The 27212-nt window shown below is 42.9% G+C and overlaps 1 protein-coding gene across 30 annotated transcripts in view; it reads right to left on the bottom strand.

Moving 5' to 3' along the window:
• The window catches only part of NRXN3 (neurexin 3), a 979693-nt gene that overhangs the window by 900224 nt on the left and 52257 nt on the right, over window positions 1–27212 (bottom strand). For all 30 annotated transcript variants that reach the window (XR_004751424.1, XM_035328415.1, XM_035328417.1 and 27 more), the window contains exon 3: window positions 353–370. Coding sequence is in view for 29 of the 30 variants with exons in the window: in XM_035328415.1 (XP_035184306.1) it covers window positions 353–370 (18 nt within the window). In the remaining variant the exon portion in view is untranslated. The remainder of the gene's footprint in view (window positions 1–352; window positions 371–27212) is intronic.

Below are 27212 nucleotides of genomic sequence, written 5' to 3'. Positions count from 1 at the left end.
TCACAGTCCTACATCTGTAAGGCTACACATAGCCAAGTAAGAAATAAGCTGTATATTTTGCAATGTTCAATGCCAGCTTATCAGCAATACAAGCAACCATTTCAAATGCAATTTTCATTCAGAAAACATCCCTTTAACTGACCATTACATCTTAATCTCTTAAAAGTTTGTGACCTTTGCTATTATGAAATTCCCCTTTTATCAAAGACCTTGCAATCCAGACCCCATGGTGCCCAGTATGAGGATTTGTGCTGAGCACTCTCGGGAGGCAGGATGTGATTTCTGCCCCTGGTAACTGCCCACCACCACTCCTTACAGAGCAGCCCTTCAGCTCAGCAAAGGTAACACTTACCTGGAATATGATTGACATCTGTCGAAGTGTTTTCATGGCAAGCAGAAGGGAGAGAAGGAAAAGAGAGAGAGAGAGGAGAGAAAAGCCATTAGAGATTCACACAGAAACTCAGCATCCTTGCATGGAAATCAATTTCATGCAAAACCAGAAGTAATTAGGTTTGTTTGAAGGCCACCCATCTGCAGCCAAGCACCCAGCCATGCAAGGGAGGAGGCTTTGTCTCCCTCTCCACTGTGCATGTAAAAGTAAATCCACCGTCTTATCTGTCCGGAGAGAGTTCCTGGAATCAGATAGATCCAAGCCTGTAAGAATATTGGTTAAAATATTCTACTGTTTTTCACACACAAATGCAAGAGAAAGAACCAAAACCTACCTGCAGGTTACTACAGCACATAAATTCAAGCAAGTTTTCAGAAAAAAAGAAAAGAACCTGCTCCCCTTTTACAAGGGGCCATGTGAATTTATGACCAGGTGCAAGACACTCAGTCCCAAAGTCCAGAGGAGAGACCACTCCTTATCATTCCTGCTGCCCATCATTCTCAAAGAAAAAAACATCCTTCATTGCAGACAGCAGAGGGGGTGGGGGAGAAGGAATGCCCCAGGTTGGCACGTCCCACATGTTGTCTTTTCACAAGATACGGAATTCAGACCAAATTTCAATCAGTATTTTTTCAGCCATGACACAAGACTTCTTTAGGAATCAATCACATAAATACCAGAATAAATTAGTCCTTTAAAAAACAGAGGAGCAAGTCTATGTAAGTGATGATACCGATCACAGAAAAGGTGTATCTTTGAATGTAGTATATGTTTTGGGCAGAGTCCATCAACCCCAGGGAATGTGCTTTTAAAAATGCCTCTCACATCTTTTTAGCATTGCCAGTTTAGTCTTGTTCTGAATAGTCCCATTTATCATAACACCATGCGGGAGGAACCTCTGAAATCTCATGGGGTTAAACTAGATCGATACCTTCCTTGCTAGGCAGTCCTCCAAAGAGGAATATGAACTTGCTTGGGGCCAAGACTCTGTGTAGTATTCTTCCCTGGAGACCTGTACCTTGCTCATGAGCTATGCTGCTGCAGGTACCATCCTTCAGGTAAGGTTTCAAAGCAATACGTTATCCCTTTGGGTTTCTACAGGTCCCAGAGCATTTCTGCCATGAGTCCAGGAGCATGACGTGCTGGGTGCTTTGGCTACACACTGAGGTTAAGAACATATTCTCCTTCCCTGAGTATCTCCTCTCCTTTCCACCACCACTCTCCCTTCCTACCCAAACCAGCTACGTTCCCAGGAAAACAGTGCCACTTGTCTTCCCAAGACACTTGCATTTCAGTGGTGAGTGACTGATTCCTTTGCATGTTGCTTTCTGTTTTTCACTTTCTGTTGCATTTTGTTTATCACTTTGTAATGGTTCCAGAATCATTTGAGGAGAAGTCCCTGTGGTACATCACACATATATCAAGCCATCCTTCGCTAAGGAAGTAATAACCCAAATAAAACAATGCACAAACAGGGGAGGGACTGCTGCACCAACTCATTTAATTTCCGTAGCTTCCGCTAAGTATGTATGTCAGATCTGATGAGTGTTATTTGTTGCCTTTCCTTTTTTAGCACATAATGGTATCTAAGATCTGGTGTCTTTGCACGTGAACCTGGAAGAACACCTAGCACTGAAAGTTTGCCTCGGAGTAATTATTTTTAGGCAGGAAAAGATAGCAAGTGCCAGGCAGCAACATACGCACTGATGATAGAAGGTGAGAGCAGGGGCAAAAGGAAAGAGCAGACCCTTCACCACCACTGCAGAATGTGAACACGATGCCAAAGAAACAAGTCCACAACAGAACTTGAATTGAGGTGTTTGGGGGGAAATTAGAGTCACAGTCAGAGAAGATGATCACACATGTCAGAAGGAAAAGAGGAAGGAGGGAGCAGTGTAAGACACCACACATGCTACTGATAATCCCGCAGTTCCCCCAGTGCCCATTCCAAACAGGTACAAAGCTCCAGACCCGTGTCCTCTCACCTCGCTGCCCATGGGAGCAGGCAGGGCCACAGCCCAGGCTACCTGGGGGCCTCAGCAGGGTGTCAGTGCTCCAGAAGGAAATCAGTGGTCTGTCTGTCTGGGGAATAAAGGGATCGCAGACAGACAGGGCAGATAAAAGACGGAACCACTGGTGAGCATAAGGATAAACATATTAAACAAATAAGAGGAGAGGCAGGCAGTAGGCTGTAACTGATCTACTGCAAGTAAGGGGGCAGCCAGCAAGAGGATTTCTGTTTAGCCATACATTTTGTTCAGATGTCCCTAGGAGCAGGCACCCCTGAGCCCAACTGGTTTTACCCTTAGCTCTCCTTTCCCTCTGTCTTTTTGGAACATCTCCACCCAACACAATTTCTATGTGCACTAGTTGCATCAGAAAAGACGCTGTTCACATTTATGTGAACTTTTGCAGTATTTACCTGTTTGGCAGCCAGTTATCCGTGCCACTTCCTTCCTATACTATATACTCCATTTCTTGTATTGCAGACACCCCCCCATGTGGTACCTGCTAGCAAATGCTGATTTTCAAATGGTGAAACTACTTGGTTTTTATTTTAAAACACAAACAAGAAAGCACTGCTTTCTTTGTTAAGACAAAAATTGCACGTAGCCAGTCAGCCCTCGCAAAAGACCCTACAATAAATACCACTGTGGATTACGATTGAAATTGCCGTGCCAGTCCTCACAGGAAACCCCATAACACCTCTGTGGTGCAGGGTGCCACTCACCTCTAGCGTGCAATTAAAAATGTGGTTGCATATACTACAGTAGGAACCCTCCTTAATCAAGTAAGCTCTGATGCCGTAGCTCATGCACGACTGGTGCCTCTGCAACTAGTAAAAAAAAAAAAAAAAAAAAAAAAAAAAAAAAAAAAAAAAGCTTCAAGAACAGAGATGGCAAATGGCCACAGTGACCAGATCTGGGAGCTGACTTGACTCTCCTGGAGTCCCTGTCATCTGAGGCATTCTCTCAAATTCTCTTCATTTTTTTTTTTTCTGGTTCCTTTTTAAAATGACTGTTTAAAACATGTCCATCCGTCCCCCCCATCCCACCCCTTTCTTCCTCTTCCATAAGCCCTACCCTCCTCCCACGACAGGGATCTCCTACCTACACAGGGACTGAGGAGGTACAGCATTCCCCGCTGAAACACGGAGCACGCAGAACTCATGGCTAACTCGTGGTCCCAGTGACCATGGGACTTAGTGCCCTGCAGAGGAAGGTTTCTCCACTTTCCCCATCTCAGAGCACTTCAAACACGGAAAGTCCTGCCTCTTAACAAAACACAAGACAGGGTTTGCTTTATCCTATACACAAGAGTCCATTTACTGCGCCTTTGTAAAGGGCTGAGCCACAAGCCGGTACTGTTTGCTTTTGTTCTTTGATGCTAATAGTTAGGTTGAAAGAGGGATCAGCGGGGCTGCTGCTTTTGTCTGGTGCAGCCCCAGCCAGCTGGGGGGTGGAATGGGAAGGAGGAGGATGAAGGCGATTGGGAGGAACAAAGAAAATATTACTATAGATCACATCTTTCCTGTGTCTCTAACAGAAGCATCTGAGGTATTTTTTTATTCTAACATCTTTAATAGGAAGATTAGCAATAATGGAAGGCGCCATGAAGTGCACTTTTCTCTCTACCTGGAGGACAGGGACAGCACAGATTGTCTGTGCACACAAGCCCTATCAGTACACATCAGCTCGATCTGAAGAGACCTGCTTTACTTCCCATCCCTGTAGTCTATTCAGACTTGTCCCCCTTTGATGGGCTGTTGACACCTGTCTTCTGTCAGCCAAACTGATAGCTACTGACTAAATCCTCTTGTCATAAACCAGCCATCAGGCCAACTGGAAATAATGGCCTAGAAAAGAACGGCTGTCTTGTAGTGCCAGTCCCTCAAGCTCTCTGGCATCCCCTCCAGTGCTCTCCAGTTACCCTCTCTCTGAATACCAGTGTGTGGAGGGCACGAGGGAACCAGCAGAAACTGGCAGCGAAGGAAGGAAAAAGTTATAAAACTCAGAGGTATCTTTGTGTGACAGGACACCACCTCCCAGATAAAAGGAGATCCTGCCTTTAGACAGGAAAATGACCTTTTCTGAAGTTAACTCTGTTGCAGACACCTGAAAAAGCCTTTCTGAAACAGCTTTGGCACTCACCATGCTGCAAATACAATAGATATAGGTACAATTTCATTGGCAGAAGTATAGTTTGTTGGGAACTCTCAGTCACTTACTTTGACTTACTGACTTATAGGAAAGCAGTTCAGAGAGTATAGATGGATGCATTTATGGCAGCCTCTGAAAATACTCAAAAGATATGTGATGGGCCAGTCTGGACGCCTGTAGTGTGGTAGGAAGAGATGCTGGTGACTCAGAACCAGGTGATTGCCTCCTAACTGAGCTCTGACGCAACATTTTAATAATTGGATGAAGAATTGCATTTTGGCTGAGGTGGAAAACCCTCAAAATTGCAATAAGTAAAGTCTTCATTAATTTGATACTTCATCAAACAAAGTGTTAATTACAGATGCTGATTTGTTGAGTAGTCTCATGCCATCCTAATCTGGTCTTTTAAAAGTAAATATACAGTCTTCCTTCACTTCCTATATCAAACTGTTGGGCACCATTGGTGGTGCAAAACCATGCAGATTCCTTGTCTTTTTCTTCAGGAAACACTGGTTCAAAGCCAGCTAGGAGACATAACACCTGTATTGCATAATGAGCTGCAAACTACACTTTGCTTGGGTGAAGATGTTCTCCGTAATCAGACCAATTTCAAGACCACCATCCTTGTGGCTCCTCTGCTCCCACAGGGGATAGGCACCTTGTATACTGTTATATTTATGGCTAATGAAATTAAAATCTTGGCTCCATGAAATTTATAAAAGAGTTGACAGCTACTGTGATAGTGTCATGATTTCATTCCTTATATTTACTTAACATCCTTTGGCCTACCCTGGGAAATAGGCTCCATCCCTGCTATCTTTCTACTGATTCTGATAGAATTGCAACACAGATTAATGCAACCAATTCTATTTATCTTATGGAACATTTATGATACTGAGACAAATCCAAGACCACTTGAGCCTATAATGTCTGTTACTGAGCAGCATGCTGGGATCACAAAAAACTTCACAGTACTAGCAGGTGTAGACCTTATTGTCTCACTCCAGAAGAACAGGACCCTGTAATTTGTGTTAATGGAGTGTTGAACACTTCTGATTTTATTCAGTAGAGACAAGTGGTGACACATACACAAACAAGTTCATTACAATCAATTACACTTCTCTGTGTCCTTTGTCCTATGGGATCTCTTAGGCTTCAGTCTCTTGGGAATAGTACTCACTTGATATGTTGCATAGAATTGCATACATTTGTGGTACTGTGTAAAGAGTGAATACTTGGGATCCCAAAGCACTTATTAGCTGTGAATATAAGAATCATTCACCCAATACTGAAGTGCAGCCAGCTCTGAAGTGAAAGAGACAGATGTTTAACAGCTTATAGGAACACCAGCAGTTTAGCCTGTCAGAGTTAGAACAACAAGAACTACTAAAAAGGCAGCATGAAACCTTACTCTAACTTGGCTGATTTTACTAAAAGTACCATACAATTTTAAACTACTTTTGATTTTAATTAGGTGGAGGGATTGGATTTCAAATCTTATCTGAATGATCAACATTGGTTTGATGCCTCCGTGCTGTTCTGCACACTCTGCATGCTTCCGCCATTACGAATGCCATGAGCACTCCACAGGGTCAAATGTGAGGTTGGCTGACATGTGCCTGAGTATGTCACCCTCTAAAGCATAAAAATGGTAAGTAGATTCTGTACCTACTAAAAACAAAACAAAACAATCCTTATTTCAAGGGGCCAAGCTTTCTCCTCAAGGCAATCCAACTAGAAATCAGATACTCAGTGCTGCCCAAACAATCTGTTGATCTTCACTTAAACTGCCTAGCTACATTGCCTGATCACTCCAGGATGAAGCTTCCGGTGTTTCATCCTAGAGGCTTGGACACGAAAGGAAAAAGAGGATTTTCTCACTGTTACTTTGCACAGCACCTCCATACATCTCTGTTCAGCCACCTGTGCCCCCAGTCCTGTGTTGCACACAAAGACACATAACTGTAAAATTTCCAAATGGCAGGAGGAAGCAGACAAAAACACTGTGCACTCCGAATTAACCACAGGCAGAATGAGAAGAAACTTATGGTGCAGCAAGTGAAGTTTAGGTTTAAAGTTAGAAAAACACGGTAGCAATAGGGTAGTGAGGCTGTGAAATAGCACGGCTACTGGGAGTTAGGTACCAGCACTGGAGACTATTAAGAAAAGACTAGAGAAGTATTTCTCATTAATTTTTCAGGTACACCTGATCTTGTCTTTAAAAGACTAGTTGGCCCTTGAGACCGCTTCCAATCCCATTTCTTACAGTTTTATTATTCTAATTTAAAATACAGTCTCCCCATGCAATCCCGTCAGTAGCAGCTGCCAGGCATCAGGAGCTAAGAGCTTCCGTAATGGAGCAGGGCAAACATCACAGCAAGGCTGAGCCTCTGACAGCAGCCAAGCACAGGTACTCAGGGAGGAGTCAAAGGAACTGAGAAAATTCACGGTAACCTTATTTGCAGCTTCCAGCAATGAGAGACTGCATCAAGATCAAAATGTTTAATAGTCCTTAATGGACTTTTCCCTCTTTGAATTTGTCTGGTCTCTTCCAGAACTAGAATTGATGTGGTGTGAAACTATTTTCATTTGCCCATTTAAAACCTGCAGCTGAATATATCACCTTGGGCATCCCCCTACCTGTTGCTTTCTAAAAGATTATGGATTAGCATTCGGCGTTCAGCACCACAGCAGCATACTCATTATTATGATCTACCTCATCCCCAGTTTTAGTCACTTCTTTTCTAAAATGCAGAGTGCCAGTCCATCAAGACCCTCTGCATATGGCTGCCATTCTGTGCCTGCAGTGAAAGACATCTAAGTTATCTACAGTAGGACCAATTTTGAGTTTTACCCTGGGGTCAGTTGTACTGGGCAGTACATTCATCTAGTTGTTTTTAGCACAGATCTAAATCCATCAGAATCCTGTCCGTCCCTGAGGGGCATACAGTACTACTCGATCGGGCCAAAAACCCAATGAGAGCCAGGCAGTCTTTCTTGTCAGAAACGCAGGCTGACAAGTTTATGAATAAGAAATACAGCCTGTGTTCAAACAAATCAGCCTAAGAGCACTCCACTTCTCTGGAGATCCTTGTTCCTCACTAGGGACTGGCGCAGATCCATACCCCCCTTACCCTTCTGTTTACCAGTACTGCACACTGAGCCCTACAAAGAGTAGTCTGCTGACCTAAAAATCACTTGCAACACTGGCACCAAGAAAAAGTTATAGCTCCTGAGAGGGAGGACAAAATATCAGAGGACAAACAAATCATGTCAGAAAAACATGAATACTCTGATAGCGTGTGCCCATGAAGTGCATATGCAATCTTCTTCACAGACTATGATTTGTCACCACTAAATGTTCCGTGCAAACAGCAAAAGCCACCATATGGTTCATCATGTTACATACTAGAAGTGCCAAAGCTTTTTCCACCTAAGTGAAAGTGACCTTTCAGAAAAAAAAAAGCAAAAAAAAAAAAAAAAAAAAAAAGACTAAATGACTTCCCTGCCTTCAGCTACAATGTTTGGAACCACTACTTATAAATCTTTCATATATTATGAGCAGTCACAGGGTTACAAAGAAAGGTAGTTTTTTTGCATTTTCATAGATCATCTTCAGTGGTAAGAAGAGGACAATGATTTCTCTTTCCCTCTCAACAAGTTCCAGCTTGGATGAAACTAGAATCTAAGACCCTCTAAAATTACACTTCACTTTACTTATACTTCTTCATGTTTTATCACATTCTACAGCTTTACCTAGACGTCTCTGAAACCTGCTTTTATGCACATACTTATGGCTGCAAACTCCTACCATCATTCAGAAATCCCTTCAAGGAATGAGAGCCTTAGACTTCACAAAGTCTTTCAAAACTTACTTGCAAGATAGTGACATTTTTATGGCCAGTTCCTCATGAGCGTCTTCATGTTCTAACTACAGTTGAAACTAGCTTCCCATTATAAGCATAATTTTCTCTCCAATCTGGAGTTTAACGTATACTAAATCAACCAATGTGACACTTTAGTGGCTGTAGCACATCACAAAGATGTTCTTGTAAGCTGGATGTCACTCACACAACAGACCTTAGGGATACAGGGGCCAGTTTCTCTCCTATGGCCTTCCTATTTTAATTGACTTGAGCAGCAGGAAGGAACGTGAATTGGATGGATCTCCCTGTATTAAATACCCTCCCCACAGGGAAGGCCTTCCCTGGATTCACCAACATACCTCTTCTAAGATCTAGCAAAAGCAGTATCAGTAGGAGGTTATCAGGCATAAAGAAGACAAGGAGCTTGCTGCTGATGGCGTGCAACAGCAAACTTCCCCATGCTGAACACCACAAAAATAACGTATTTTTTGAGCAGTTAGACTGAACTGAAACAGCCAAACCAAAAACCAACACAAGAAGCTAAATGTAGTTTAACTGCAGGCACTCTGCCATCTAGTCAAAGCACTGAAATTGGGCCCATGGTGTTTCACCTTTGTCTGCATCACCTGCAAGACTGACACAGAGACTGGAAACCAAGCATTACCCACAAATGCCACAGAAAGAGGGCACCTTCCACCCTGCTGAGCAAGACCCTGCACACGTGCCAAATATTTTCAGCTTTGTCTTGTTCTCAGACCATCACCATGATAGCTACCAAAGGTATTTACTACCCCCAGATCCATCACAAATTGTGCTATCTCCAATCCAAAAAAAAAATGATGGACAGAAATGAACTTTGGGAATATCCCTTGTGACATATACAGCACTGAGGACATTCAGTAAATAGTAACACCAAGAACAACAACAAAGATACACAGGAAGAATTGGAAAAAAAAAAAAAAAAAAAAAGTGATAAGTAAGCACAGAAAGGGTTTGTCAAGCCTATGAAGTGGTCCAGGCTATAATCTATTTGCTGTACCCAGTCTTAGAGTTAATAAAACAAATCCCCTGATAAGCCTGACAGAGTTATTAGAGGATGCTAATATTCCCCCCAAAGCAATCTGAAGCAGTAGAGCTGGAGCCACAGAAGTCTGTGCCTAGCCTAGTCAACAAGGGTGGAGGATCAGGAAGAGGGGACCCTTTTCCTAAGGTCTAGGTATCATTGTTGTCATTATACCACTGAATCCAGCTCACACTGGAAATAAAACTCCATCTTGCTTTCTCAGTATTGATTATAACTAATATTGAATTAAATCTAGATTTGGTACAAGATTCAGCCTGGATGAATACGTAACTCTATGTTTTATTGGGAGCCTTGCAGAAGACAGTGTATTCAAGTGGCTGGCGATCTTGACCAGTCCACATCCGCTCTGTTGGGCCTTGTACTTACAGCTTTAAAAGTCTGTTATGCTACCACACTTGAAATGTTAACATACTTTAAATATGCTAACATATTTTAAAGCATGAGTATTCGCAGTAAGGGAATCTGCTGGTGTTCCTTGTGTTGCTCTGTGCTGCACACTGGTGAATGATATGACAGAGATAAAATCCCAACCTGTCAGGAGAAGATAGATGATTTTGTTTGTTACACGAAATAAAAGGCACCACAGAATGGGAGGGAGAAGGAAAATCCATCTGTGGACCATCTGATGCCACGTAAAAGCAGGGTTCCCTGCATTTGCTAGGATATAAGATTTACTTGTTATCTATATTATTCTTTTTATTCTATTTTATTAAAATTGCTACTTTGTTATTCTAATTTTTTGTCAGGCCTTTCTTCCTGAGGTCTGGAAAAATGCCTGCCCCAACTCACTCTCACCGCCACCCACTCCCCAGCATGAAACTGCTCTAAGAGGAGTCCTCAGAAAAGATTGCCATGGTGCTACTCAGCCACCTGGTGCCATCAGGTGCTAACATTTGTGCTTCAGTAGATCTCTCTGGCCAAGGAACTGCTCAGCCTCCTGCTTTAAACACTCTTCTTCCTGAATTGCCTAGTGATTTGAGAGTAAAGACCATGATCCTGAAATTTAGTTGGTATCCATAATGTGCTTAGCATGCCTCTGGGTTTGGTATAAGTAAGTATCAACTAATTATTGATGCATTCATTCCAATTCTAATTAGGATGGAATTCCAGTGTGCCTGTAAAGTGAGAACTCTATTTATTACACATAAAAATATATAGTGCATGCTCCTCCAATAATCACCCTAAATGCAGCGTGAGTAATCAGAAGAAATGCATCTTCTTTCCCTCTCCCTCCTACACCTACATATAATTTTTAGAGTATATGTTAGTGGGTTTTATTTTCCATGTTATTGCTGTATTTGCTGCCACAATATATATATTTAAATTAAATAGAAGTCATCAAGAGCTTCTATTGGAAGCATTTGCTTTGTTTATTGTTGAAATTTGCTGCTTAGAAAAGAGTAACTGCTGACTTAAGTAAATGTGAAACATAATGATGAGAAACAGCTGCATTCTGCATCTCTCAAAATGCTAAATTTTCTTGTATAAACATCTAAATGTAGACCTCCGGCTTGTAGTGGGATCCACGCAGATGCAGACCCAAGTGTATAATCGCAGGTCAGGGCAGGACCTCATACCCACTGAATTGAGCAGATGTCTCTCTTCATTGAATGGACTAGGATCAAGCCCCTACAATTACTAGCACTTGCATGCAGAAGATGTCCCTCTTTTTCTCTCTCTCTTTTTTTTTTTTTTTTTAATATACAGCACAAAATACTTTTGATTATTGTTAACATAATACACATACGTCCATATCCACAACAACAGAAAACAGCAAGAAAAGAAGTAGGGGAAAGACTTTGACGTCTTTTTCATATTGAAAAAAATATTCTAGAATTTCTACTCTTTCTTAAATCTGTGAAAAGAAGGAGTACGTGTAATAAATAGCTTCCATGCTCATTTTTCTCAGGTCTGTTATATAAAAGACACTGCTGAGCAGTATGAAGCTTTTCACTTCCAAGCCACTAATTCAAATCCACTGTATGTTGATAGAGATTCAAAGTTATTCCCAGCTAGCAGTCCTTCCATGACCTAAGTGAAAGGAGATGAGTGGAGCCCTCAATTCATATCCTGGCTGATATCTGAATACAGAAAAGCCACCATCATAATTACTGACTTCCAACAGTGCACTAACATGTTGAGCACTGCGTAAACTGAGAAAGCAGAGCCCCACACCAAGGAGACTGCCAAACACACTGCCAAACATTGATACTAATTGATATCTTGCTGGGGTCTTAAGCACAAAAAGAACACAGTTTTGTTCCTTCTTTCTAAGTGCACTATCTTTGCAGCCAAGCTGTGTCATGTTATCAGAGCAGAAAAAGAAAATGTCTACTGTATGCTTGTTGCATGACTAAAGGCTAGTACCTCTCCCACATGAACTGATTTCTTGAAAGCTCTAAGTTTTAATGCACCAAAAGCATGGCAAATGAAGGTGTTATGACCAGCAGTACACATCAGGCTGTCCCGGGGCATTTGTACCTCCACATCTGAGATGAGGTCATGGAGAGCCACAGCCCTCTCCTATTTCCCAAACAATTCAAGGCTCATATGACAGCATGAACTAGTGAGAAATGTTCAACCTATTCTGACTGCATCTTACAGAGCCTCATTCACTGCAAGATGAGTTATCAGTCCCATAATAAAGGGACTGATAAAAATAAATAAATAAATAAAAAACTTTCTTCACTAGGGATACACAGACCTGAGACAAAAAAAATAACCTTTAGGGAGCTGAGACACAATCATCTTTGTATTTCAATGATGGTCATTAGGACTCATACTGTGAGGAGTTACTCCTCCTGGATGAGAACTGCCTGGTTTGTATGACAATCTCCTGAATCTGTAAGAAGCAAATCAGTAGTCTCCTTCAGTTACTCACCTCCCACCTGTCATGAACAGCAGCTACTCAACTAGGAACATTACCTGCAGGTCATTCTGGTATACATCTACGTAAGATGGAACAAGTGTCAGGGATAGCTGGGTATCTACACAGTTGACCTGGTAGAAGTTGACCAGGAAAATCATAGCCTTCATATCCCACCTAATCAGGGATATCAGCCAGCATATATGGGAAGTAACAGCAATTAATGGGGAAGTAATACAAAAGTACACAGCCACAAAATGAAGCTAATAAATATCTGGCAAGGAACTTGGGCACAGGCAGTATATGGAGCAGCAGTTGAAGCACATGGTATTTTCCCTTACGGTAAACAAGTCTGTCATGGAAGATCTGTATTAATAGCACATATACAAGGACATTTATAAGGACTTTTTCAGCAACCACCAGTTGCTCAATATCAAAATTCTGCTGAGGAAGCTTGCCAGCTTGGAGTAGTAGAGGAACAGGGTTATTTTGTGTTGATAACACTATATCCAGAGCTTGATGATTTCCCAGTGGGAGAATAATTGAGTACATCTCCCTGGCTGTTTATATAACGTAACATTATATGTACATATTGCCTGTTAGTCATGCCACAACAGAATTCTGTGAAGCAAGCAGAAAAACTACACAAACAAGCCTGACAGCTTTCTACTCAAGGACATTAAGGTAGCTTCATCTCCTTCTGTGAGCACATTACTCATCACTGCAAATAGCTCAAGAGGATATCCGTGCCTTACAGTAATATTGCCCTGGAATGTTCATGACCATTGTCACTGTGGGGAGGACAATAAGGAACATCCTTTTTCTCCACGATTAACCATACAAAGCTGAGGTAGAAATGTGTGATCCTCTTGCTTTTATGGTGCCTAGACAGAATATATTGACCTCTATAGAAGGCTAAAGGTGAAGCCTAACAAATACTACGATTTCTGCACACCAGCATTTGAGGCACTGACTGCTTACCAGTGCAATATAGTTTAATCCCTACTCGTCAATGTCTAAAGAAAAAGAAACTATCCAAGAGGAGAATTATATTGCCTATCAGTCATAATATCCATGAACTTAATTGCTTGTTATGAGTGAAAGCTTAGTCTTCTGCTTCTCCACATGCTAAGTGCTTGATGAACACCCCAAAATAGCCTGAAGAGTCAGGGGAAAAAAAAAAAAAAAAAAAGGAAAACAGGCCTTGTGTTAGGAACACAGAGACTAACGGTACCACACCAAGGTACATCTACAGCCCAGATGATGGTATGCAAGAACTGTGAGCCTGGCTTGAGTTTGGAGATGTCAGTGGTAAAGGTCCACTTTACCATCCTAAATTACAGACAAAAGATAATATATATGTATCTGCCGCGTTTTTTCAACCTAGAAGAGGGCAACAACCTCCCTTATTAATTAGTGTAATGTAGCATGAGCAAAAGCTGCTTCTTCACTCCTACATAATCTCTCGTATGACTCTCTGAGGAATCAACGCCTACTTCTGTTTGGGGCAAGCTTTCATATGAGTGACACCCTGAAAAAGAACAGGGAAAAGGATATAAAAGATTAAACTGGACAGAATACTACATCCATACCATGTTTTACAAAAGAGGATGAGGCAGTCTCCAAAGATTTATTCACTGAACTCTGAAAGTGCTCCTAATCACCACTACAAATTTAGAGGTGTATAATGTGAGTGGGCTGTATTATTAGGGAAGAAGAAGAGTGTTATTCTCCAATATCTCACTAAACGTCTTGGTGTGATACTCAGGTTGCTAAGAGAGTAAGATCTATTGATCTGAGACTTGTATTCACTGCAATTCGATGGCAGAATGCAAAACCCTAGAAAGCATCAGTTAGGCCTTCTGGTATTTCAGAACATGTAGTCCTGTCCTGTAGCCCAGCTACAAAGTCACAGTCCTGTCCTGCATTACAGCTGTAGTCTCAAAGTGAAAATATTCAGGCTTGGAATAAACCTCTTTAAACATCTGATGTCTAATATTCCATAGAAGCACCTTGCTGACATAGTAGCCATAAGCCATAGTGTTTGGGATATCCAGTGCTATCTGAAAGACCACCTTGGCCAATCCTCTCTTTAATAATTTCTGAACATGTCTCACTGTTACAAATGTGGTATCTTTCAGTAGTTCTTCAAAGTCCCATTTGCTTTTGACTGTTCATTACAATTCTGTGGCCTACAGGATCTCCTTCAGGAAATGTGTGACTCTCTTATATAAAAAAACGTAAGTTCCCAAATGTAACAACAACATTCAGCCCCACAAGATGAATTTGCACTGTGTTCCTCAGCTGATGTTGTATAGCTTCAGTATAGTCAAAGAGGCCTAATTTGTTACTACAGCAATTTTGGTTGGGCCACTTGTCATCCTCTAAGCTATCCTTGATGTCTTGATCTCCAGACTCTCTGAAACTCTCACAAGCAACTTCTGAGCACCTTAATATACCCTGGTCTTCATGATACTACTTCACCAGGTGACAAGGATATAATTGCTCCTTTGTTAGTGAGCATTAGTACTGCTTTGTCACTAGATCTTACTCTTCACAGTCTTTCTCCTTACCAATGGGGAAAGACATTTTCCTTCACCCCAAATGCAGCGCAGACTCATTTCTTACAGACTCCAGATCACTCAGCAGTGCTCCATCTCATGAAATACAGATTATGGTTGGTTTGCTCAACACTGGCCAACTCTGGGCCATTCCTGAGAAGGTTTGAGGCAGGACCTTGGCAATCACCTTCAAAATACAGGGGCTGCCTCCAGTATCAGTGATGATTAAGACATCCATGGTGTTGCTACCTCAGCAAATGAGTAACATGGCAGTTTTCTGCTTGCTATCTTTTCCATATTGGTCTTTGCTTTCTTCTCTACCACAGGAGGCCCTGGATGAAGCCACCTCATTTGCCAGAAGGTGGCTGGAGCTTATCTCCAACAGGACCTTCAAAGACTGTTCCAGCAGATGGAGCTTTTACCTCATGTCTTGCAATTTACACATTCTTGTGGAAAATGACAGTCTGGCATCTGTTTCTTTATGAGATTCCCACACAAGCAGAGATGCCTGGTGCATTCCTTACAACGACTAACCCTGGAAAATACAGAGCACCTAAACCTGGCAGGCTCTGAATCTCAGAGGAATCAGTAGAACTGTAGGAGTCAGCTCAGACAGACAGGGTCAATTTACAGCAAATGCTCTAGGATGTAACAAAGAGAGATGAAGATTTTCCCAGAAATGAGTTTAGCTTAAGTATGTTAGACATGCTCCAGTTTCCAGCTCTCTGTCCTAGGGCCCAGAGGGAAATGAATGAAGGTCACAGCACCTTCAGGCCATCCCAGGAAAAGAAAAGGAGACTCAGAGCTCCTAGAAGTCTTCTAATTTCATACATGTGGAATGTGTGGACCCAAGAGGATCCACAGTGACATCTGAAGACCTAGAAGACTTCCATCCCCTAGGCTAACTCCAACAGCAGAGGAATAAGAAAACAAAAAAGGGATGCCTGCATTGTTTCATTTTTCTTACCCCTGGCAAGGTTCTTGGGACAATTTTGATGGCTAGGAATGTGTGAGGAGCATCTCTCCTCTAGTATCAAATGGCCAATTCCAGCATGGGAATCCAACATCAAAAGGAGAGAGTTCTAGAGCCCTTCCAGCAGATACTCAGGAAACAGATCTTACTCAGGGAACAGCTCTTGAGTATCACGCCAAGTGATGTAGATGCTTCACTTAGATGATGACAAATAGTAGGATGCAAATGTGCAGCTTTACCTTACAACCAGGTGCCTTAAAGGCTGACCAGTTTTCCATGCTTGGGCACTTCCCACCTCAAACACAGAAATCGGGCTCTCCCCTGCTGACTTGCTTTCTTTTCCTCCAGTTGCAGAGCCCACCCCCCTGCCCTCCTGTAGCTTTCCCTCTGCGAGACTGCTTTGCCTCCTAGTGCCAGCATGTAAATGCTGGCCTGGCCAGTCACAACTGGGAGGCTCTTCCCCTGCCAGCCGTGATCATCTTGACAGTTCTGCTTTATCCTAACATCATCTGTCAACTCTCTCACTCCACCTCCCCTTCCTGAAATCAGCCTCCCCCATCTACCAGGGTTGGGGTCAAGAGGATAGAGGCGCAGTGCCAAAGTCAGGGCACTCTCTGCTTCTATCCTATCCCGACAGAGTGAGGAGCCTGACAGAGCCAGGGTCAAACCAGGATGGGGCAATTAGGCCCGTGGGAAAGCAGTAGAGCCATAAGCAGATACAAAAATCAACTCATCATACTTCTGCTCTGGGGAAGGAACACCTCAACTGTCAGTGTTTAGGTGTGGTTTGACTCATGAAAGACAGACAAAAAGATTTAAGGAAAACACCCATATAGCCACAGATCTGCGGACCACTCGCCCACTGCCTATAATGGAGCTAATATCTCTAGCAATACATCTCTGTCTGGACTGGCCAGTTTCTTTTCTTCGACTAACTTGGGATCCACTTTGACAGCACTACCAACAAATGTCACTCCTGATCTTGGCATTGCCTGTTAGTTTAGATCTGTTTCCTTCTGGCCTAGTTCTGCTGATGAGCTTTATTATAGGCCTGAAGGAATTCCAGCGATGTGCTTCCCAGCACCAACCAGTAAATTTCTGTTTTGCACTGTACTAAAACAACCCATAAGTAATGCTTACAGCTTCTACTAATATAAATTTAAACAGTGTCTGTAACAAATACCAGGTGAGAACATTAGTTAACCCTGAGCAGGGGAGTCCTACTCATGCTCCTGTACCCTGTGTCATACGAGGCTACCTGTCAGAGGACAGTATAGTTAAATGCAGCATGTCACTACTACACAGAAATTAAGAGAGCACATTTGGGCTCAGGAGCCTTTGCTCATGTCTTTCCAGTATGTTACAGTTTCTGCAACAAGCAAAAGGGCATCATGCCCCATCTGCCATCCCCTTCATTCCATACAGGACTTTCTGCTCATTTGGGTAGCTGGTGTTTGTCAGGCAAATTTCAAGGTTAATATCAGAAACTGGACATACACTTTCAGTGTTTAAAGAACATACATTTGGGCAAGAAACACATAGAAGAAGGAACCCTTCTAAAATGTTCTTATTAGGCTGCTCAAAGGAAACAAAGACAAAAGCCCATGTCTCTTCAGGAATTCTTTTTCCATACAACCTTCTCTCAAAGCAACTGAACCAAACAAAAAGCCCAATCTCTTCTGTTTTCATCACCTATGAATAACCGTCTATAAAGTCAGATCTAGTTCAGCTGGAAATCCAGCACATACAGAGTTCTGCCTGCAGTGGTTCATTGGACGTACTGCACCGTGGAGTAAAGCTTCTGGTAAAACTCAGCCTATACTGACTAGGCAGAAAGAGCGGGTTACACGAGAGCATCACCTTGGCCAGTTTGCAGAAATGCAGAAGGAAAGGAGAAGAGAAAGAACCCTATTATACTTTCTTCTGCCACCTTCCATCCAAGATGATATTCGGTAAAACATTCAAAGACTTGGAATTAGTGTTTCATTTTATTGTTTTTGTATTGGTTTGGTGAAATCATAAACATCTTTCCACTGGAAACATTTAAAGAAACTGGCTTTTCTCTTTCCAGTTCTGAAATTTTTATTTTGTTCATCAGAACCACAGATGAACAAAACCAGTTAAAAGTGCTTTAAATCTCCTGCTCCTAATGACCGACTATAGACCTGCACTAAACAGAAGAAACTGTAAAGCATAGCCAGACATACCTTAAATAGTGCAACACCCTAGCTGGGGGTAAGGAACAAGCTGGTTCAAGATGGTTTCAGCTGACAGTTATGTGACAACAGCCACAAAGGGCAGAGCTTATTGGATATGAACAATCCATTCCACCAGACAGAATAAAAAGAGATCTTTCTTTGAAATTTCAATCAACTGAAATTTTACACGAATCCCTAAAATCCAAAGCTCCATTTTTAGCTTCACATTCAATGTAAACCACAGTATTCTGTGGCTTTTCTAGCATACTTGGAAGAAACTAGATAAACTACTATATTGTTTAATACTTAGGATTTAGCATTCTGGATTCCAATCCCACCTCAGGCAGCTTCTGACACGATACCCTTCAATAAATCACATTCTGTTTGCCTCTCAGTTTTGCCATCAGTAAAATGGAGATAACATGCATTTTGCTGTGTGGTAAAGTGATGTGAAGGCTGACTGATTTATCAGTAGTTGTGAGATGCTTAGGAATACTCTGATGAAATGTGCCACATGTATGCACAATTTATTATTAACCTGACAGCATTTTAGCTCTTTTATTTTCCTGCCTTGCACACAATTCAAGTGCAGGATGCCTGAAGCACATTTGAATGGATGCCATGTGGCATTTTGATTGTAGCAGGTACTATCATTTAATTCTGAAATTCACAACCTTAGCACCACATTAAAGCAGGATTTTTGCAATTAATTTTCCTTTTTCACTCAGTTTTTAAAAGGAAAAATCTGAATGGTCTAGATTTTAGTTAGTATCATTTCATTAAAATTATTAAAGGCACACAGGCAATGAAAGAATCTCAAGCAGAAAAATTGTTTAGGCCAAACCTCTAGAGGTGAAAAAGGATGGAAATAAATGCTATATGAAGGTTAAATGATCAAAATACTATTTAGAAGCCCAAGTCAGTCTCAGAGCTCCAAGGAGCCTGGTTCACTTTTCAAACTGGGAATTAAAAGTAGCATTTTTTAAAAGAAGACCAACACATTTAAATAGGTTTGGGTTTAGTTCTTATTTAAGCACATCTTTCATCAGTATGAATGAAGGTTTTGCCTGGCTAATGAGCACGTAGTGTATGAGGTTAAATTTTAGGTGAATATAATTAAATGTAAAAAAAAAAATGTAGAATGGTCATTACATTTGATGTATTTTTCACACAACTGCTCGTTAATGACACTGTATCTGCAAGTTCAAATAGTTGATGTACACACATTCTGCAGCAGAGTCAATCCTTCACAAGGAGAAAACAACTGGGCAGGCGTACGCCTAGAAAATACAACAGATGAAACATTTTGTCTCACTCCCAGACCTGAAAAGTAGCTTAAATTATTTTAGCCTGCTTTCCACAGCAACGTTTTGTCAAGTAAACAAGAAGAAACTTCAGCTCCAGAGGAAAACCAGTGAGGACTGTTACAAATATCCCCAAATAGTGGAATATAGATTCATAGATGTTTAAGGCCAGAGGGAGCATTAAATAGACCTACAACAGAGCAGTGACCTCCACTGTAAGTAGTAGCAGGGCTATAATTAAACGCCATTGACAAATGAGGTCTGAAATCACAGCCAATTGTTCTCCCGAGATAGAGGATCTGTTACTGAGTACTTTGGTTTAGATATCTTTTGCCTCAGGCAAACTGGGAGCCTCCACACTGGCAGTGGCAATGACAGGGAAAACGTCCCAGAGCTCAAGAATGGCTGTCATGCCATACAAGTGCAATTCCCAAAAGCTTTTTGAAGGCAGAGCCTTGCTCATCCAGCCCAAACCTCAGCTTGGGGTGGCTGCAATTCAAAAAAAAAAAAAGAATTTATTGAATGGAGAGATATCTGCTATGCTCTTCTCTGGAAATGTCCACTGCCCAGTCACCAGGCCCAGCTACATTGCAAACTGCTTGGGTTCAATTCAACACACTAAAAAGCTAAAGACCAAACTGCTGCCAATCCCAACTTCTCAAATCAGCAGTTGTGGCTCTTCCTTAATATAGGCAGCATTGCTGCCTTCACTGCCCCTGTTGACAGACTGCACTATTCAGTTATACTGGGACATCTGAGCTGTCGCATGGGGAATAACCCACCCAAGTCCTGTCCGCCCAACCTCATTCCTCAGGCCCTTCATTTAGTGGAGTTCTTGACAACCAGCAGGACCTACAGACCTGTCACCTTACATGACCTTAAATGACAATAGGGCTCTGCACCACTCTTCCCTCCTGGGAGGTTTCAAAGGCCATCAGTGTGACCCATCACCCTACCTGTGCTCCAGGCTCCTCTCACCGAGAGCTGGAAATCTGTTCTCTCTGGTCAAGTCTAACCTGGTTATTTCCTTCTGCCTCCACTTCTGGGACTAACAATTCCCACAGCTGTAGCAGAATGGGATTTGCTCCACGGGGTTTCATTAGAGCTTTTTAGTTGGTGTAGGAGCATATGTTTCTTCCTTAAAACACTTCAAATTTTTAGCGATATATCATTAGTATGCTCACTTGGGACAATGATGCTATTAAGTTATAAAATAAGGTAGAAATATATGGACAATTGATACAGATTATATTCTATACCAAGTCAGAATCCAAAAGGTCTATGAAATAAAAATGAATCTCTCTTTCTGCTATCATCAAAATGAGTATTTTTCTAAATATTTTGACTTGAATGAAAACACTATTTCTGTTGAGGAAAAACATTTCCAAGCTGTCTTATTTTGATGTGCCTTAGCTGGTCTAAACGTTGCTTCACATGTCTTTCAGTAGAACACGCCACAGGATAAGGGCAGTCAAAAACCAGACTGCCTTACCTATGGATTTAACTGCAAGATGTGAAGTAAAGTGCATAGGTATGTATGCTCAGTATCTGTTTAAGCCCAGCAGGTCTTGGAGTTTGTTGTAGATGTGTTCATTGCTGCAGCTGATGTGCAGCTGAGCATTTCAGATGAAGTAACAACAAAAAAAAAAAAATAGAGTTTAGGAGGAAACAACTAAGCCAGTAACCTAAATTACAATTTGATCTTCAAAGTCCTAATGTTTGTTGTTCTATTTTTAATTAAAAAAAAAAAAAAAAAAAAAAAAAAGATCTCCAACAGTGCAGTGCCCACTAGAGGAACTCTGAAAAGCAGATTTTGCCATTTTCTGCAACATCCAATATTTTCTTGGAAAACATTCTTTCTTCTACTCAGTAAGAAACTTACAGCTATGCCACTATCAGCACATGCCTACCTTCCAGGCTGCCATGACCACACAGCCACCAGTACCAGAGCTAGCAAATTTTAAGCTGGTTATGCTTGTATTAGCTGTGCCTCACCTTTGACACTAATAGAAACATACCTCTATGACAGATGTAACAAGGCTACTGCTTCCTGATGGCAACATATCCAATCTCTCTCTCTTTTTTTTTTTTAATTTTATTTTATGTGCATTGATCCGCTGTTATTTTCCTTAAAGTCAAAACTGTCTGAATAACAGGAACCTGCACAGATGGCCAGCTCCACCAAAGGTCTGCCCAGAACCATGAAGCCGGTCCCTTTGCACAGCAAACCCCTTCCTGCAGCCGCGAGTCCCAAGGCAGCTCTAGCAGGAGCCACAGAGGGAAGGGCAAAAGACAGAAGTCAAAACAGAGAAATTCTGGCTACTTTCCCAGCTTTGTCTTTCAGGTGGTCCTAGACAAGCAATTTAATCTCTCTGTTTTCTCTCCTTTCCTCTTCACCAGGCTCACTTTTTTGTTGGTGGTGGTTTTGTTTTGTTTTTAAGAGCAATTTATTAAGAAATGATACCACAGGCCTCTTCCCCATATAAAAAAATCTTGGGGGAATATAAGCAATATATTTTCAGCCACATACAGAAAGGAGCTTAAGGAATTTAGCTGCAAACACCACTGAGCTATGAAATTCACAGATCACAACACAAGCTGCTCTCATCTCTGCTAGCCATCTCTGATTCAGCTGTGGTTTCTGAGCAGCCTCAGTGGACAAACCTGCCTTGAGCTCCTCGGATTTCTCCTATATTGCCTTGAGGAGAAAGGTACTGAGAGGCACTCTGGCCCTGAAAGCTGAGCTGGCAGGATGGAAGCAGCAGGAAAGACCAGAAAATCAAACACATGTGCAGAGACACACCAGAGGTTTGGAAAACTCAGAGTGTCATTTTTCTCGAGTACTAAGGCAACAAACTGAGAAGAAATGAAAATCCACCCATGGGACTAGGCAGTCTGAGAAAGGCTTCTGAATAAGCAGCAGCCAAGTATCTCGGGCATGCCAGCAGCATTAGAGATTGAAGTCAGGTTTTACCCTACAATTTCTGCATCCACCAGTGAACTGTTTCTTCCATTCTGATACAAGTCTCTGTCAAATACTCAGAGCCAACCCAGCCCATCATATTCACTCAGGTTACTTTACTGGTTGAATTCCATGAGCATGAAAAAGGAGATCACACCTGAAGAGCAAATCCCAATAACAAAGCACACCTTCCCTCCTTGGCCTATGTAGCAAACTACAAATCAGCCATAAATATATCAGCTAAATCTCATAAGCAGTTAGACTTGTGGTGGCAAGAGTTTACAGAAAGAGAAATACAGCAAGAAGATTTTATTTTCCAGTGCCTAAGAAACACAAAACACTTGCCAGCTTTGCACTAATTAAAGCGCCCAAAAACTACCTAAAGTTGTTCTACTCTTTTGTCCTGCTTTTTATGCAATGATTTATGCAAGAACAGAGGAAAAGTAAACTCTGCAATTCTGCTCTAGTGGCCTTTTACACCCTCCCTGCTTTCCCTGACAGCCCAAGGTCGAGTTGAATTGACTGTGGAAAGCAAAAGGGGCCAGGCTGGAAGCAGCAGCCATGGCAGAGAGCGCGCCAATGCAGACAGGTAGGCAGAGGTGGGGCACTGCAGAGGGAAAAGCATCTCAGCGCCTGGGGATCACAACAGAGGGCATCCGGGGAGAGCCAGTGGAGCACATGGGACACATATGAAAAAAGTCATAAGTTCTCCTTCTCCCATCGCTCCTATCAGCGCCCTGCAGTGCAGCATCTGCTCGGTGTCACCCAACAGCCTACACTGCTGCTGGGGCTCTGTCTTCAGCGGCGCAGCTGCAGTCTGGCCTGGGGAGGCTCCAAGCATACGTAGCATGACAGTGTGCAAAGCTGCAGGAAACCGGGGGATTTCAGTCAAAAGGAAAGAAGAGGAACGCTCCTCAGTCCTGGTTTACTCAATAAGGAAAGCTACCTTAATTTTTAACTGCAAGCCAAGTCAGAAAACTATCAGTCAAACCAGGTCATTGTACTGTCAACAATCAGAATTTACCTGTCCTGCTATTTATATGGCTCCATCTTTATCATACAGCATGGTGTGAGGTTTTTAGTACCTAAGATAGGCAGAGAAGACCCACTGGCTACATACTTCATATATGGGAAATGAAGCACAGAGGATGACCTGGTTCATACCCCCTCTGAAGTAAGCTCAGGTGATTCAATCCTGAGTCCTTCAGTCTGCCAGCAAATCACCCTGGAGATGCTGGAAGCCTGTGGCAGAACTGGAAATTAGTCTCAGGTGCTCAGCTAATGCCTTAATGACCAGACCATCCCCTCTTGCCAAAGATAAAAGTTCTGCTGCACCAATCTGCTTCCTTTACACATTGCACCCTGGCCTCCTCTCAGGATAACAGGGTGAGCAACTGCATGTGTAGACAGGGTCTGGCCAGCTGAAACAGCACTACCAGCAATGCCATCAGCAACATACAGTAAGAAACCAGTGCTCAGGTCCCAGCCCCATTTCAGAACAAATGCATTCAAATATAAAAAGACTTCAAGTAGTCTGTTACACTCAGAGCCCTCCCTGCATCCCCACACCCACCTGCCTCAGCCCTTGGGCTGCTCTGCACCCAGCTGTCAGCTCCTGGACCCATTCACAGGTAGAGCAGTGGGAAATGCTTTGCTCTGCAGGGCGGGTTTACAACGGCAGTGAGCTTGTCTGCAATGAAGGATTGTGGGAGAGACACACACACACCCCCAAATCACCTTGCTGTCTCTGGACAGCAATAACATGGCAGTTGCCTTGTTTCTAGAGGTGGAGAAAGAAGCTTTGCGATCCATCGAGTTCAAAGTGGGTCAGCAAAGGAACAAGAGGTGAAGTGAGATCAGAAGCCAGCCAGGACAGGTGGCTGCTCTACCATCTCGCCACGTGGATCACCACCTCCTCCCAGGGCAGGGAGCGCTCAGTGCCGAGGCCGACGTGCCGAGGCCCATCTTCTGTCAGCAGTGCCAGAGTCTGCTGGACGGACATCATCCTCCGCTTCTTCCCCTGCAGCGTTCTCATGCAGTTGCCAGCATCCTCAAGGTTTCCAGGAGGTTTATCTCCCCACTGTTTCCACCAGAACTTAACAAAAGTTACCCTGTGGCAAATGACCTGCACGCCTCCATCCTGGAGTGCAGATGAAAGCAAGGCTAGAGCATGTGCTGTCTTGCTTGGGGCTGCATTTACTGCTGACTGACCTCCGTGACAGGCTGCCTAGCTCAGCAGAAGCCTGGACAGTAATATTAGGGCAATGCTTTTTTTTTTTTTTTTTTTTTTTTTGCCTTTTTTTTTTTTTTCCTTTTTTTTTTTTTTCCCTTTTTTTTCCAGGGCAAAACAAAGGAAAATAAACCTTCCTCCTGAAATCAAGCAATCTTGCCCACCCTTCCTTTCCCTAAGTTGGAAAGGGAAATTTTTGGCTCCACTCACTTTCAGATTTTTTGAGTTCTTTTTATTTCTTTAAATACTTACATACAATAGTAACGCCCCTAAATTCAGTTTAGGTCATAGCTGTGCACAGGTTGGGAAGGAGCAGGAGCCACCGGGCTGGTCTGCAGGCTGACAGAGGGAGCTGGTATCTAAACTCCAGCTAGATTCAGTCTTCCAGAAGCTCACTCAGCCCATTCAGATCTCCTCTCAGGGCCAGCCTAGAGCTGCTCTTTCGCTCTGTGAGGTAGGTAACACTAGGACTGAATAGCTGCTGGAAACAGCCTCTGTGAGCTATGGCTTCCTCTTTTATAAAGTAACATTTTCATTCTGTTTTTACCCCAGTCCCACCTCCTGCTCGCCTACAAACTGCTTTCACCCTTCACCAGCTCCCACCAAGTGGCGGTCTGCTTCTGTACCCACTGCAGTTTGGAATTTCAGTAAGGGCGATGCCCAGGCTCAGCCTGACTGAGGGCTACAACTTGTCTGCTGCATGAGGGCTGCAGCTGATCTGCAGTCAAGCAGAAAAGGACCGTAGCCTCATGGTCATCTATAATACAGAAGAATGAAACAAGAAGAATATAGCTGTCAGCATGTATTGCAGCGAGACCGACTCAGCAGCACGCCTCCTACAGGGGCCTGCCACCTCCCTGCAGCTCCCCGGCATCAAAAGCAGGGGAGGGAGGAAGCAAACCCAGCCAGGCCTGGAGCTGCTGCAGTCCCCGCTCGGCAGGGGAGGTGGGACCTGGGCCATTTCTGTGCAGGGGTGTGTTGGATCCCAGCTGAAACTCTGTGGCTCCTGCTCAGTTTTGGTGTTCATTATTAAGAGTAACAAACAACACTTAAACTGTACTTTGGAGTTTCAAAGCACTTTGCAAACATTAATTAATATCTTAACACATCATCTTTCTCTGGTGCCCATCTGGCGTTGCATCAAAAAATTACAACTAGACTGGAAATAAAAATACTGTTTTAAATAGAACCAAATGAACTTAATCCAAGAAGAATGAGCAAGAGAAGGAGCTAGGAAAAAATAAACTTGCTGCTGCAGAGCTATGTCAGGAGCAGGGCTCTTACTGGCGTTCTGCTCAACGGCCAGAGCTGGGGCACAGTAACTGTCATAAAAGAACAGCTTTGCCTCTTGCAGCATTTACTCCACAGCCCTTGGAGACCATCAGTTCGGGAGTTCTGCACTGGTGAGTGAAGATCTGGGCCCCCCAGAGCTGCCTGCTGTCCTGGAAGTGCAGAGCACGAGACCAAATGGAAGGGCTGCAGCTGTTTATTGCTGGTGAATCCACCGATAACCAATTTATATTCATCTATCAAGGAATATGCAAGTGGAAGCAAATATTATGGTCATGTTCATTTGTTTCTGATTACAAAATGTATGTAAATGCATATGCAAATTAAGTGCACCCATCAGGCTCATGGCAAAGCGCCAAATTAGCCCTTAGCGTTACAGAGGTCGGGGTGGCTGGCGGGGAGATACGGAGATTACAAGGAAGGCTCGGCAGTCCTTTTAGATGCAGCCAAAACTGGCTGCTCCAAAGGGGCAGGTGGAAGATAAATCCTGCAGTAACTTGTCTCTTTAAACGAAGCTGAGGGGCTATAGAAAAATCTGTTCCCGCTGCAGTTAAAAGTGTGATAATTACAGAGCAACGGGCTCCTCTGTCATTCAGCAGGCAGCATCCCCAGGAAATCTTGCTCTGTAATCAAGGGAAGAGGTGCAATCAGGCCCCTATTCAGGCTTCGTTTAGAAACAGCCCCTGCAGGCAACACAAAGGCTTCAGCATGGTGCTTTGTGAAGCTGGTGATCACATCAACGTCTTGGTTCTGCAACTACAAGCAGAGTTAATGTCACGTCTAAGCACATCTTCTGTTCACCTTCACCACCAAGTCCAGAAGGGGCCTAGGAGAGGGGTGAGGTCGTGGGCCAAACCACTGCTGTACGTAGGATGCTGCACTCGCTGTCTGCATCAGTCAACTCACCCTCCACACCTTGACAGCGGAGGAAGAGAATTTCTAGCAGACTAAGCAAGGCGGTATGGTCCTGAACGGGAGATGTGAGCATGCGCAGCTGGCTGCTACAGCAGCACCGTTGGCAAAATTTGCGTAGGGAATGTTCTGATTTGTGTTTTCTGGGTTGTTTTATTATTTTTTTCCCCTGACATGAATGTATCTATCTGTGCTGCTCGAATCCTACAGGAACCTCATTGTCTTGGCAGCCGCCTGATCTCATGGAGACTGATGAGGTTTATTAGAGGGGAAGGTGTCTCTGACTTCAGCTTTCATGTCTAATGCCACTATTGCCCAGAAACATACAAATTAATTGCTACTCAAATCAGCCATCCTTTGTACCCTACAGAGCTGTCAGATTCAATGAACCGGTTTACTCCAAGTGCAGTAAAAA

This window comes from Oxyura jamaicensis, chromosome 5 (genome assembly GCF_011077185.1).
Source record: "Oxyura jamaicensis isolate SHBP4307 breed ruddy duck chromosome 5, BPBGC_Ojam_1.0, whole genome shotgun sequence".
Classification (NCBI taxonomy): Eukaryota; Metazoa; Chordata; class Aves; order Anseriformes; family Anatidae; genus Oxyura; species Oxyura jamaicensis.
Note: the sequence above shows the minus strand (reverse complement) of the source record. Positions and strands in the feature narration are given on the sequence as shown.